General features: G+C 37.6%; 1 protein-coding gene across 2 annotated transcripts in view; it reads right to left on the minus strand.

Annotated features, from left to right (window-relative positions):
* Nucleotides 1–14,890, minus strand: part of LOC111142378 (centrosomal protein 192) — a 133,159-nt gene that overhangs the window by 103,573 nt on the left and 14,696 nt on the right. For both annotated transcript variants that reach the window (XM_022495402.1, XM_022495400.1), the window contains exons 3-5: nt 14,167–14,342; nt 9,151–9,203; nt 6,865–6,985 (exon numbers count right to left, since the gene is read on the minus strand). In XM_022495402.1, coding sequence (XP_022351110.1) covers nt 6,865–6,985; nt 9,151–9,203; nt 14,167–14,342 — 350 coding nt within the window. The remainder of the gene's footprint in view (nt 1–6,864; nt 6,986–9,150; nt 9,204–14,166; nt 14,343–14,890) is intronic.

A 14,890-nucleotide genomic window follows, 5' to 3' on the forward strand; every position in this document is an offset into this window, starting at 1 on the left:
AAAAACACCCAACCAAAGTCTAGCACCAGATGGCTTCACAGGTGAATTCTACCAAATATTTTAATAGAAAGTTAGTATCTCTTCTTCTCAAACTCTTCCAAAAACTAAAAGAGGAAAGAAAGCTTCCAAATTCATTCTATCATTACCCTGATACCAAAATCAGATAAAAATACTATAAAATGGGCACCTGGGTGGTTCAGTGGGTTAAGCAGCTGCGTTCAGCTCAGGTCATAATCCCAGGGTCCTGAGATTGAGTCCTGCATTGGGCTCCGTGGAGCACCTGTTTCTCCCCAGCTTGTGCTCTCTCTTGCTCTCTGACAAATAAAGAAAATCTTAAAAAAAAAAAAAAATCCATCTTAAAAAAAGAAAGACAAGATGGAAAAACTCACCTCAAAAAAGAAAACAAGAGATAGTACTGACTGTTAGAGACCTAATCAGTATGGACATAAATAAGATGTTAGAACTAGAGTCCAGAAAAATGATTATAAATATACCAGCTGGTCTTAAAAAAAGGAGAGAAGACACTAGAGAATCCCTTTCTGGAGAAATAAACTAAAATCTAATCAAGTCAAAATCAAAAAGCTATTCTAAGATACGATAAAAAAAAAAATGGAGGCTCAACCTGCTAGGATAAATGATGCAGAAGAAAGTATTAGTGATATAGAAAACAAAATGATGAAGAATAAAGAACCTAAAAAAAAGAGAGAGAAAGAACTACTGGATCATGAGGGGAGAATTTAAGTGATAAGTAATCCTATAAAGCAAAACAGTATTAGAATAATTGGGATGCTAGAAGAAAAAGAGAGATGAGCAGAAGGTATATTAGAGCAAATTACAGCTGAGAACGTCTCCAATCTATGGAGGGAAATGGGCATTCAAGGCCAGGAGGTACAGAGAAGCCCCCTCAAAACCTATAGAAACAGGTCAACACCCAGACATCTAATAGTGAAGCTTGCAAATTTCACAGATAGAGAAAATCCTGAAAGTAGCTCAGGACCAAAGGTCTCTAACCTACAAGGGTAGACACATAAAGCTAGCAGCAGACCCATCCACAGAGACCTGGCAGGCCAGAAAGGACTGGCATGATACATTCAGAGTGCTAAATGAGAAAAATATGCAGCCAAGAATACTTTATCCAGCAAGACTATCATTAAGAATGGGAGTAGAGATAAGAGTTTCTAGAACAAAAAGAAACTAAAAGAATTTGTGATCACTAAATCAGCCCTGCAAGAAATAATAAAGGGCATCCTGTAAGCAAAGAGAGCCCAAAAGTAACACAGACCAGAAAGGAACAGAGACAATATACAAAAACAATGACCTTACAGGTAATACAATGGAAGTAAATTCATATCTTTCAATAGTTACTCTGAATGTAAATGGGCTAAACGCCCCAATCAAAAGACACAGTGTATCAGACTGGATAAAAAAGGAAGACCCAGTGATATGCTGCTCACAAGAGACTCATTTTAGACCCAAATACACCTCCAGATTTAAAGTGAGGTGATGGAAAACCATTTATCATGCTAATGGACACCAAAACAAAGCTGGGGTGGCAATTCTTACATTACACAAATTAGATTTTAAATCAAAGACTGTAATAAGAGATGAGGATGGACAGTACATCATACTTAAAGGATCTGTCCAAAAAGAAGATCTAACAATTGTAAATATTTATGCCCATAACATGGGAGCAGCCAATTATATAAGCCAATTAATAACAAAATCAAAGAAACACACTGGCAATGATACAATAATAGTAGGGGACTTTAACACTCCACTCACTGCAATGGACAGATCGCCTAAGCAAAATATCAGTAAGGAAATGAGGGCTTTGAATGACACGTTAGACCACATGGACTTCACAGATATATTCAGATATTCCATCCCAAAGCAACAGAATACACATTCTTCTCGAGTGCACATAGTACATTCTTCAGAAGAGATCACATCCTAGGTCACAAATCAGATCTCAACCAGTACCAAAATACTGGGATCAATCTCTGCATATTTTTGACCACAATGCTTTGAAACTGGAACTAAATCACAAGAGGAAAGTTAAAAAGAACTCAAATACATGAAGGTTAAAGAGTATCCTACTAAAGACTGAATGAGTCAACCAGGAAATTAGAGAACAATTAAAGAATTCATGGAAGCAAATGAAAATGACAACACAATTGTTCAAAACCTTTGGGATGCAGCAAAGGCAGTCCTAAGAGGGAAGGACATAGCAATAAAAGCCTTTCTCAAGAAACAAGAAAGGCCTCAAATACACAACCTAACCCTACACCTAAAGGAGCTGGAGGAAGAAGAGCAAATAAAGCCTAAATCCAGCAGGAGAAGAGAAATAATAAAGGTCAGAGCAGAAATCAATGAAATAGAACCAAAAGAACAGTAGAATAGATTAATAAAACCAGGAGCTGATTCTTCGAAAGAATTAATAAGACTGATAAATCCCTGGCCAGACTTATCAAAAAGAAAAGAGAAAGGACCCAAATAGATAAAATCACAATTAAAAGAGGAGAGACCAAAACTAACAACCAAGAAATACAAACAATTATAAGAACATATTATGAGCAGCTATATGCCAACAAATTAAACAATCTGGAAGAAATGGATGCATTTCCAGAATGCATGAACTACCAAAACTGAATCGCGAAGAAACAGACACCTGAACAGACCCAAACTGCCAAAGAAATGGAAACAGTAATCAAAAACCTCCCAACAAACAAGAGTCCAGTGCCAGATGGCTTCCCAGGAGAATTCTACCAGAACATTTAAAGAAGAATTAATACCTATTCTTCTGAAGCTGTTTCAAAAAATAGGAATGGAAGAAAAACTTCCAAACTCATTTTATGAGGCCAGCATTACCTTGATCCCAAAACCAGACAAAGACCCTACTATAAAGGAGAATTACAGACCAATATCCTTGATGAACACAGATGCAAAAAATCTCACCAAGATATTAGCCAACAGGATCCAACAGTACACCACAACAAAGTGGGACTTATTCCTGGGCTGCAAGGGTGGCTCAAATCAATGTGATACACTACATTAATCAAAGAAAGGACAAGAACCATATCATCCTCTCAAGAGATGCAGAAAAAGCATCTGACAAATACAGCATCCTTTCTTAATCAAAAGTCTTCAAAGTGTAGTGATAAAGGGAACATACCTCAATATCATAAAAGCCATATATGAAAAGCCCACAGCAAATTATCATTCCCAATGGGGAAAAACTGAGAGCTTTTCTTCTAAGATCAGGAACACAGCAAGGATGTCCACTATCACCACTGTTGTTAGACATAGTATTAGACGTCCTAGTCTCAACAATGAGACAATTAAAAAAATAAAAGGAATCTGAATTGGTGAAGAAGTCAAATTCTCACTTTTGCAAATGACATGACACTCTATGTGGAGAATACAAAAGACTCAACTCCAAAATTGCTAGAACTCATACAGGAATTCAACAAAGTAGCAGGATATAAAATTGATGCACAGAAATCAGTTGCATTTCTATACACTAACAATGAAACAGAAGAAAAAAAAATAAGGAGTCGATTCCATTTATAATTGCACCAACAACCATACGATACCTAGGAATAATGCTAACCAAGAGGGAAAGGAACTGTATTCAAAAAAGTACAGAACACTTATGAAAGAAATTGAGGAAGACACAAAGAAATGGAAAAACGTTCCATACTCATGGATTGGAAAAATAGTTAAAATGTCTATGCTACCTAGAGCAATATATACATTCAATGTAATCCCTATCAACATACATTAACTTTTTCCAAGTGCTGGAATAAACAATCCTAAAATTAGTATGGAGCCAGAAAAAGACCATGAATAGCCAAAGGAATGTTGAGAGAACCAAAGCATCACAATTCCGGACTTCAAGTTCTATTACAAAGCTGTAATCATCAAGACAGTATGATACTGGCACAAAAATGACACCTAGATCAATGGAACAGAATAGAGAACCCAAGTCTATGGTCAATAATCTTTGACAAGCAGGAAAGAATACCAATGGAAAAAGGAGTCTCTTCAACAAATGGTGTTGGGAAAATTGGACAGCCACATGCAGAATTATGACACTGGACGATTTCCTTTCACCAGACACAAAAATAGACTCAAAATGGATGAAAGAGCTAAACTTGAGATAGGAATCCATCAAAATCCTTGAGAACACCAGCAGCAACCTCTTCAACCTCGGCCCCAGCAACTTCTTGCTAGACACGTCTCCAAAAGCAAGGGAAGCAAGAGTAAAAATGAACTATTGAGACTTCATCAAGATAGAAAACTTTTGCACAGCAAAGGAAACGGTCAACAAAAGCAAAAGACAAACGACAGAATGGGAGAAGATATTTGCAAATGACATATCTGATAAATGGCTAGTATTCAATATCTAAAAAGAACTTATCAAATTCAACCACCAATAAACCAAATAATCCAATCAAGAAATGGGCAAAAGACACGAACAGACATTTCTCCAAAGAGAACATACAAATGGCCAATAGACATATGAAAAAATGCTCCATATCACCTGGCACCAGGGAAATACAACTAAAACCACAATGAGATACCACCTCATACCAGTGAGAATGGCTAAAATTAAGAAGTGTGGAAATGACAGATGTTGGCGAGGATGAGTAGAAAGGGGAACCCTCCTACACTGCTGGTAGGAATGCAAGCTGGTGCAACCACTCTAAAAAAGAGTATAGAGAGTCCTCAAAAAGTTGAAAATAGAACTACCGTAAGACCCAGCAATTGCACTACTGGGTATTTACCACAAAGGTACAAATGTAGTAATCCAAAGGGGCACCTGCACCCAAATGTTTATAGCAGCAATGTCTACAATAGCCAAACTATGGAAAGAGCCCAGATGTCTATCGACAGATGAATGGATAAAGAAGATGTGGTATCTATATACAATGGAATACTAGTCACCCATCAAAAAAAATGAAATCTTGCCATTTGTAAGACATGGATGGATCTGGAGAGTAGTATGCTGAGCAAAAAAGTCAATCAGAGAAAGACAATTATCATATGATCTCACTCATACGTGCAAATTAAGAAACAAAACAGAGGAGCCTAGTGGAAGGGAGGGAAAAATAAAACAAGACGGGATCAGAGAGGGAGACAAACCGTTAAGAGACTTAATCATAGGAAACAAATTGAGGGCTGCTGGAGGAAAGGTGGTGGGGGACGGGGTAACTGGGAGATGCACATTAAGGAGGACATGTGATATAATGAGCACTGGGTATTATATAAGACTGATGAATCACTGAACTCTACCTCTGAAGTTAATTATATACTACATGTTAATTTAGTTTAAATTTAAATTTTTTAATTAAAAAATGAGGGAAAATAAATAAAATGTAATTAACCTAATCAAAAAACCCCACTAATTTGAAGGGCTACCTGTACCCCTATGTTTACTGCTCATTATTTAGAATAGCCTAACTATGGAAGCAGTCCAAGGGAGTCTCCATCTTCCTCCCTCTCTGCCTGCTGCTTCTCCTGCTTGTGCACATGCTCTACCTCCCTGACAAAAAAATAAATTAAAAAATCTTTAAAAAAAAAAAAAAAAGGGGGCAAGAAGAAAAGAAAGAAAATGGTGTGCCAAAGGGTAACTATCAAAAAGGGACAGATAAGCATGTCACAGGAGAAGTAAAAATAAATTCCAGGTGAACTAATGATTAAGTATAAAGTGAAACCTCACATAATATCTGATCTTGAGAAAGAAGCAACTAAGGAAAAAATATATAGCAAAGTTGAATACTAATAGATATGAATAAAAATTATTCAACTTCCATCAAACCAAAAATCCAAAGATGTATATAAATAAAACACTACCTGGTTTTTAATATTCTAAAATCCAGCCCAGCAAGGCCAAGACTAGAACTAGAACTCTCAATCACTAGTAATGGTATTATAACATGTCACTGCCTTTTCAAGAGGATAATTTTGCAATCAGCATTAAAAGCCTTAAAAATGCTCATAACTTTGGACTTCAGCATTTCACCTCTAAAAACCTAGTCTACTAAAACAAAGATCTGTATGAATTTAGTCAATGACTCCTTATTTACAATGCCATAATCTGAAAATATTTTAAAAATTTGGCAGGAAAATTATCCTGAATTTATAATTTTTATTTATCCCACTCAGCTCAACAGTCTGGCCTTCAAAGCTGTAATTAATGTGGTCCCTTCCTCTTTGTCTGAGTTTATTTCCCAAAATAGCCTTCTATAGGTGCTATAAACCTGCTGCACAAAATCACAAAGTCTGGCTATTCTCCAAACGTGGTCTAAAATGCCCCCACCATAGCACCTTTACAGATGCTGTCCCACTTCCTGAAATATAGTTCTCTTCACAAATCTATGTTAAGGCCTATCACGGGCCTCTTCATGAAAAAGGAAAACCTGCATCCCCTTTTAATAAAGCTTCATAAATAATTCCCTCGATCAGAACTAATTTGTCACCCTCCTAGGATTCCTGCACAATTTGTACTGTTGAAATATACTTAAGGTAGTCAGAGGGTTAGCTGTGCATCTCTTTTCTCACTTGGCAGAACTTTCAGAGAGCAGAGGCTAAATATTTCATTGCTCCTCCAATTTCTTAACAAACTGCTTTATACTCCATACCCTAATGATAATAAACTGAGGATGAACATAATCATATCAGGTTTCATATTACACAAGTTTTTAAAAATTCTACCAACAGAAGTGCTTACAAGTGCTGATAGGGAGGAGGTAAAGGAGAAGATAGAAACAAAAGGTTGGCATAGTAACTATGAAACAAAGAAGCAGAAAGACGTGGAGCAGCAAGGTAAGGACTAAGAAAACACAAGTCACTTTACAGTACCGGAAGAATCCTCCAAGCTCGTCAGTGATGTAAGTTTCTCATTTTCTAATAAACTAGTGTGGCTTAAGTCACTGGGCAGATTCTTCTCTTCAAAATGTTTCCCAGCATGAGGAACAACAATCTGTAAGAAATAAAATGCCAAGTAACATAAGCAAACTTCACTACTTTGAGGACCACAGTACAAGGTTGCAAAAAAGACCACCAAATGTGCTCAGTATTTGTAATTCACAATTTAGGCAATGAAGGTCTAGCTGTTTTATGTGTATCAATAACTTTCTTCCTGCCCCCATTCCTCTCTTCTCCCCTGACCCACCCAGTGAGACACTGTTAAAATTTAACATCTCAAATTGTATGTACAAGCTCAGAAGACCTAGTAATATAGTTAGGACACTAATACCCAAATGAATTTGAATACAAGGCTTGTGGTAGGAAGTGAAGATAATAGCCAAGTTGGACTATGTGGCCTATACTGAAATCACTGATTGTTCTACTTCTCAACTCAGGGACAACATAATCCTAAAGGCACACAGCAGGTTGTTAAGGGCATTCAAGGCCAACAAAAGATAACATGGCCTTCAACTTTATTTCACAATCTTATTAAATTTATCTTTAAAATTAGATAGCAAAATACACAATTTTTAAGATAAAAGCATGGGCTCGCTATATAATTGCATACTTGCAGAAAACAGTGAATTATGCTCATAAAGATCAAAGATGTGGCAATAAAAAAACAACGAACAAACAAACAAACAAACAAACAAAAAACCAGAATTAGACTCAAACACATCTGAGAACAAAGTGGTGGTTCCTGGAGGGGAGAGGGTGGAACAATGGGTAAAACAGATGAATACATAAAATCCCAGTTATAAAATAGATAAGTCATAGGGATGAAAAGTACTACATAGAGAATATAGTCAATAATATTATAGTAATTTGCATGGTGACAGAGAGTAACCACACTTCTGGTGGAGAGCATTTATGATGTATAGAGTTGCTGAACTGCTTTGTTGTATACTAACAACTATACTTTGTTGAAACTAAGAGAACATTATATATGAACTATACTTTAATTAAGAATAAGAAAAAGGGGCATCTGGGTGGCTCAGTCCATTAAGTGTCTGCTTTCAGCTCAGGTCACGGTCCCAGGGTCCTGGGATTATACCCCACATCGGGCTTCCTGCTTGGAACATTCCTTTGAGGAGCCATGTGGAACTGGTGGGGCTGACAGCTGTATATACACACACACACATATATATATGCACACACATACACACACATATATACACACACATATATGTACACTGATATATATGTATACACACACACACACACTCACAAAGAAGTGGACCTGAGTGCAGGCTCGACAAACAGAGTATTTTACTCCAACGTACCCCTTGACAGTGATTTACATAGGGGAGAACTTATGACCCAAGTGAGCTCATTAGAGTTGTCTTTTTTTCTTTCCCCTCAAAGAAAGTTCATGGTCTTTTTTTTTTTTTTTTAAAGATTTTATTTATTTATTTGTCAGAGAGATAGCGAGAGCAGGAACACAAGCAGGGGGAGTGGGAGAAGGAGAAGCAGCCTTCCTGCCAAGCAGGGACCCTGAGGCAGGGCTCAATCCCCCGACCCCGGAATCATGACCTGAGCTGAAGGTAGACGCTTAACGACTGAGCCACCCAGGCACCCCAGCATGGTCATTTTTCCTTATCACAAATGTTAAGAATGTAGGCTTGCTACAAAGGAAGACAGCTTCCTGATCATTCAAGTAATCACTGAGTGCCAACTATGTGCCAGGCACTCAGGATACAATAAACAAAACAAAGATGGAAGCATGGGTGGGTCAGTAAGCTAAACACCCACCTTCAGCTCAGGTTATGAACCCAGGGTCATGGGATCGAGTCCTGCGTGGGGCTCCCTGCAGGGAGCCTGCTTCTCCCTCTGCCTGCCACACACCCTGCTATTGCTCTCTCTGGAAAATAAATAAAACCTTTTAAAAAAATAAAATAAATGAAACAAAGTGAAACCTTTACCCTCCCAGAGCCATCTTTCAAGAGGGAGCCAGCATGGAGTGAAACAGAGCAAAAGTGGAAAAGTCCTAATGACAAGGAAGCCCTGGACCAGGACTACGCTCACATGCCGATTACTTGAGGCAGTAACGTGGATCTCTGCTATTTAAAGTACAAGACTTCTAACTGAAATTACTACTGTTTAATACTTGCACATGTGAAATGGAAACTTTCACTCTCCCAGTTACACTCCAGAAATTGGTAACATATAAAAGATTACCTTGTTATCCTTATTATTCATCCATGGTTGTAAACAAAAATCAACAGGTGAGTCTGTTTTACAAAACAAAAATAATTGAGACCAAATTATTTAATCAATAAAAACGCAATAACCCCTAAAAGTAGCAAATTAATGAACTAAACATTTTTTCCCTTTAGTAGAATAGAGCACTTTTATATCATGGTACAAGAAGTTATCACTGGTCAGTTTAATTAAAAAACTATCAGGGTGGGAAGTATGAAAAATTATACATATGCCAAAAAAACGCTCACTATGAATCTAATCAAGGCTTTAAAGCTAACTTTTGCTTTACAGAGGATACAGGGAAGAGAGAAACAAGAAAAATGACAGCATGACTAAACAGACAGACAAATCCAAATCATGGGACAATCTACAGGGTGACAGACTGAGCTTTTTTCAACAGGAACTGACTTAGGACATAGAACAAATAATATACCGTAACATATGGTAACCTTCTTTGGGCTCCAATTCAAGCAAACCAACCTGGATAATTAGTAAAATGAATATGGACTAGAGTACTATATGATAATAAAAGAACTGTTAAGTCTGTTAGTGGTGTTAATAGCACTGTGCTTATGTAAAAAAACATCTGTATTTTTACGGATGCACACTAAAATATATAGGAATAAAATGATACTTGAATTTTAAAATATCAGAAAAAAGTAACACGAAAACAGAAGAGATAAAGCAAGTATGACTAAATCTTATACTAACTGGGACTGTGATATAAGTATATGGGTTTTTTTAATGGACATAAAATTTGCATACCATGAAATCACCAGTCTCCTAAAGCATTCAATTCCCTGGTTTTTAGTAAATTCTCAAGACTGTACAACCATAAGCACTCTTTAATGACACAATATTTTCATCACTCCAGAAAGAAACACTGTATCTACTAGCAGTCATTCCCCATTCTCCCCTTTCCCTGGCCCTGGCCACCACACATCTACTGTCTCTATGGATTTGCCGATCCGATCCGATGTCTACAGATATCTATGGATGAAAAGATCCTACAACATGTGGCCTTTGTATCTGTCTTCCTTCACTTAGCCTAATGTATTCAAAGTTCATCCATATTATAGTACATATCAATACTTCACTCCATTTTAAGGCTCAGTAATATTCCACTGTATGAAGTTTTTGCATTGTTTCCACTCTTTCACTACTGTGATTAATGCTGCTATGAACATTCATGTACAAGTTTTTGTGTGGACATATGTTTTCATTTCTCTTGCGTATATACCTAGGACTGGAACTACTGGCTCAAACAGTAGTGTGATGTTTTGAAGAACTGTCAAACTAGTTTCACAGCAACTGCATCATTTTAACATACCCACCAGCAATGAATGAGAGTTTTAATTTCTCCATATCCTCACCACACTTGCTATTTTCCAATTTTTTGATTATAGCCTAAACCCAGCAGGAGTTAATAAGCCTAAACCCAGCAGGAGAAGATAAATAATAAAGAGCAGAAATCAATGAAACAGAAACCAAAAGAACAGTAGAAGAGATCAACGGGGACACCTGGGTGGCTCAGTCGGTTAAGCGTCTGCCATTGGCTCAGGTCATGACCCTAAAGTTGTGGGATCGAGTCCCACAACAGGCTCCTTGCTCAGCAAGGAGCCTGCCTTTCCCTCTGCCCCTCCCCTGCTGTGCTCCCTCTCTGTCTCTCTCTCTCCAGAAAATAAATAAAATCTTAAAAAAAAAAAAAAAAAGAAGATGAGATCAACGAAACTAGGAGCTGGTTCTTTGAAAGAATTAATAAGCATGTTAAAACCACTGGCCAAACTTATCAAAAAGAAAAGAGAAAGAACCCAAATAAATAAAATCGCAAATGAAAGCAGAGAAATCACCACCAACACCCAAGAAATAAAAACAATTATAAGAACATATTACGAGCAACTAAATGCCAACAAATTAGGCAATCTGGAAGAAATGGATGCATTCCTAGAAAAGAATAAACCACCAAAACTGAACCACGAAGAAACAGAAAACCTGAACAGATCCATAAATGGCAAGGAAATGGAAACAGTAATCAAAAACGCCCCAACAAACAAGAACCCAGGGCCAGATGGCTTCCCAGGAGAATTCTACCAGAACATTTAAAGAAGAATTAATACCTATTCTTCTGAAGCTGTTTCAAAAAATAGGAATGGAAGGAAAATTTCCAAATGCATTTTATGAATCCAGCATTACCTTGACCCCAAAACCAGACAAAGACCCTACTAAAAAGGGGAATTACAGACCAATATCCCTGATGAACACGGATGCAAAAATTCTCACCAAGATATTAGCCAACAGGATCCAACAGTACACTGAAAGGATTATTCACCATGACAAAGTGGGATTCATTCCTGGGTTGCAAGGTGGCTCAACATCTGCAAACCAACCACTGTGATACGATACACTAATCAAAGAAAGTACAAGAATCGTATCATCCTTTCAGATGCAGAAAAAAGTATTTGACAAAGTACAGCATTCTTTCTTGATTAAAACTCTTCACAGTGTAGGGATAGAGGGAACATACCTCAATATCATAAAAGCCATATACGAAAAGCCCACAGCGAATATAATTCTCAATGGGGAAAAACTGAGAGCTTTTCCCCTAAGATCAGGAACACGACAGGGATGTCCACTATCACCACTGCTATTCAACATAGTACCAGAAGTCCTATCCTCAGCAATCAGACAACAAAAAGAAGTAAAAGGCATCCAGATAGGCAAAGTAGTCAAACTCTCACTCTTTGCAGATGATATGACACTACAGGTGGAAAACCCAAAACATTCTAACCCAAAATTGCCAGAACTCATACAGGAATTCAGCAAAGTGGCAGGATATAAAACCAATGCACAGAAATCAGTTGCATTTCTATACACCAAAAATGAGACAGAAGAAAGAGAAATTAAGGAGTCGATCCCATTTACAACTGTACCCAAAACTATAAGATACCTAGGAGTAAATCTTATCAAAGAGGCAAAGAATCTGTACTCAGAAAACTATAGAATACTCATGAAAGAAACTGAGGAAGACACAAAGAAATGGAAAAACATTCCATGCTCATGGATCAAAGGAACAAATATTGTAAAAACGTCTATGCTACCTAGAGCAATCTACAGAGTTAATGAAATCCCTATCAACATACCATCAACTTTTTTCAAGAACTGGAACAATCAATCATAAAATTTGTATGGAACCAGAAAACCCCAGACAGCCAGAGGAATGCTGAAAAAGAAAACCAAAGCTGGTGACATAATAGTTCCAGACTTCAAGCTCTATTACAAAGCTGTGATCCATCAAGACAGCACAGTGTTGGCTAAAAAACAGACACAGATCAATGCAACAGAATAGAGAACTCAGAAATGGACCCTAAACTCTATGGTCAAGTAATCTTTAGACAAAGCAGGAAAGAATACCCAATAAAAAAAGACAGTCTCTTCAACAAATGGTATTGGGAAAATTGGACAGCCACATGCAGAAGAATGAAACTGGACCATCTCCTCTCACCATACACAAAAATAGACTCAAAATGGCTCAAAGTCCTAAATGTGAGACAGGAATCCATCAAAATCCTTCAGGAGAACACAGGCAGCAACCTCTTCGACCTTAGCTGCGGGAACTTCTTAGACATATAGCCAAAGGCAAGGGAAACAAGGGTAAAAATGAACTATTGGGACTTCATCAAGATAAAAAGCTTTTGTACAGCAAAGGAGATAGTCAACAAAACCAAAAGACAACTTACAGAATGGTAGAAGATATAAGATAAAGGGCTAGTATCCAAAATCCATAAGGAACTTAACAAACTCAACACCAAGGAACAAAAAAATTCCAATCAAGAAATGTGCAGAAGTCAGGATGCCTAGATGGCTCAGTCAGTTAAGCATCTACCTTCAGCTCAGGTCATGATCCCAGGGTCCTGGGATCAAGCCCTGCATTGGGCTCCTTGCTCGACAGGGAGTCTGCCTCTCCCTCTCCTTCTGCCTGCTGCTCCCCCTGCTTGTGCTATCTCTGACAAATGGATAAATAAAATCTTTTTTAAAAATAAAAATGAGAAGAAGACATGAACAGACATTTCTGCAAAGAAGACATCCAAATGGTCAACAGACAGACACATGAGAAAGTGCTCAACATCACTTGGCATCAGGGAAATAGAAATCAAAAGCACAATGATACCACCTCACACCAGTCGGAATGGCTAAAATTAACAAGTCCGGAAACGACAGATGTTGACGAGGATGCAGAGAAAGGGGAACCCTCCTACACTTGGTGGGAATGCAAGCCGGTGCAGCCACTCTGGAGAACAGTATGGAGGTTCCTCGAAAAGTTGAAAATAGAGCTACCTTATGACCAAACAATTGCACTACTGGGTGTTTAACACAAAGATACCAATGTAGTTATCTGAAGGGGCACCTATACCCCAATGTTTATGGCAGCAATGTCCACAATAGCCAAACTATGGAAAGAGCCCAATGTCCCTCAACAGATGAATGGATAAAGATGTGATATACTGACATACAGTGGAATATTATGCAGCCATTAAAAAAATGAAATCTTGCCATTTGCTACAATGTGGAGAGAACTAGAGGGTATTATGCTAAGTAAAACAAGTCAATCAGAGACTCTTAATTTCCGGAAACAAAATGAGGGTTGCTGGAGTGGACAGGGGTGGGAGGGATGGGGTGGCTGGGTGATGGACACTGGGGAGGGTTTGTGTTGTGGTGAGCACTATGTATTGTGTAAGACTGATGAATCACAGACCTGTACCCCTGAAACAAAAATACATTATATGTTAATACCAAAAATTTTTTTTAATAAAAAGATTAATCAAGAGACCATTTCCTATAAAAATATTAATAGGTAAATGCCAAACCGTAAGTGTCTTTCAGTTTACCATACTGTAGCTTAAGATAAATAACAAAGATAGACAAATCAGAAAGGAAACTGAAATATATACATTAGGCAGTAATTTCTAAAAGTAATTTCTATAAGTTCAGTACCTTGCACTTGTTCCAGTGGTGAAATCTTAGCAAAAGGATCTTGGCTCTGAAAGCGTTTTGCAGTTTTAGCCTGCTCCTCTTCTGTTCTTGCTATATCACTTTGCAAAGCAGACTCTTCAAGAACAGCATCTGACAAATGTTGACTTTCTATATGGTTCTTTTTCTTAGAGACAGAACTTTCCAGTACGAAACAGAATAATGATTAAATGTTAGTTACCTTGGGTAAATCAATAAAATATTAATCAGTTATGTAGTTAATATCACAGAAAGAAAAAAATGGATACAGTGGAAAGAAAAATTTCGAGGACCAGCCAGACACTACAACTGGCTCCACTGTAGGTGTCCTGGGGACTGCACACCGTCTTGGGTCCAGAGATACAGTCTACCAAAATCAAATATAGTATCATATTGCTATTCTGCCTCTCAAGTGATAAAATGAGGGTTTTTTTTCTTTCCTAAATAAGTATCTCTGAATCTATCATATATGGAGAAAAACAGCTTTCTAAAAACAAAGAAGACTTAAAGGACACTAGTATATATGCCAAAAAGCTGATTCTCTGAATTATGAAGTGCTTTAAAAGTTTTACTTTTAGGGGAGGAGTCAAGATGGCAGAGAAGTAGCAGGCTGAGACTACTTCAGGTAGCGGGAGATCAGCTAGATAGCTTATCTAAAGATTGCAAACACCTACAAATCCAACGGGAGATCGAAGAGAAGAAGAACAGC

This window comes from Enhydra lutris, unplaced genomic scaffold, assembly GCF_002288905.1.
Source record: "Enhydra lutris kenyoni isolate GAN:26980312 unplaced genomic scaffold, ASM228890v2 scaffoldscaffold8, whole genome shotgun sequence".
Taxonomy (NCBI): Eukaryota; Metazoa; Chordata; class Mammalia; order Carnivora; family Mustelidae; genus Enhydra; species Enhydra lutris.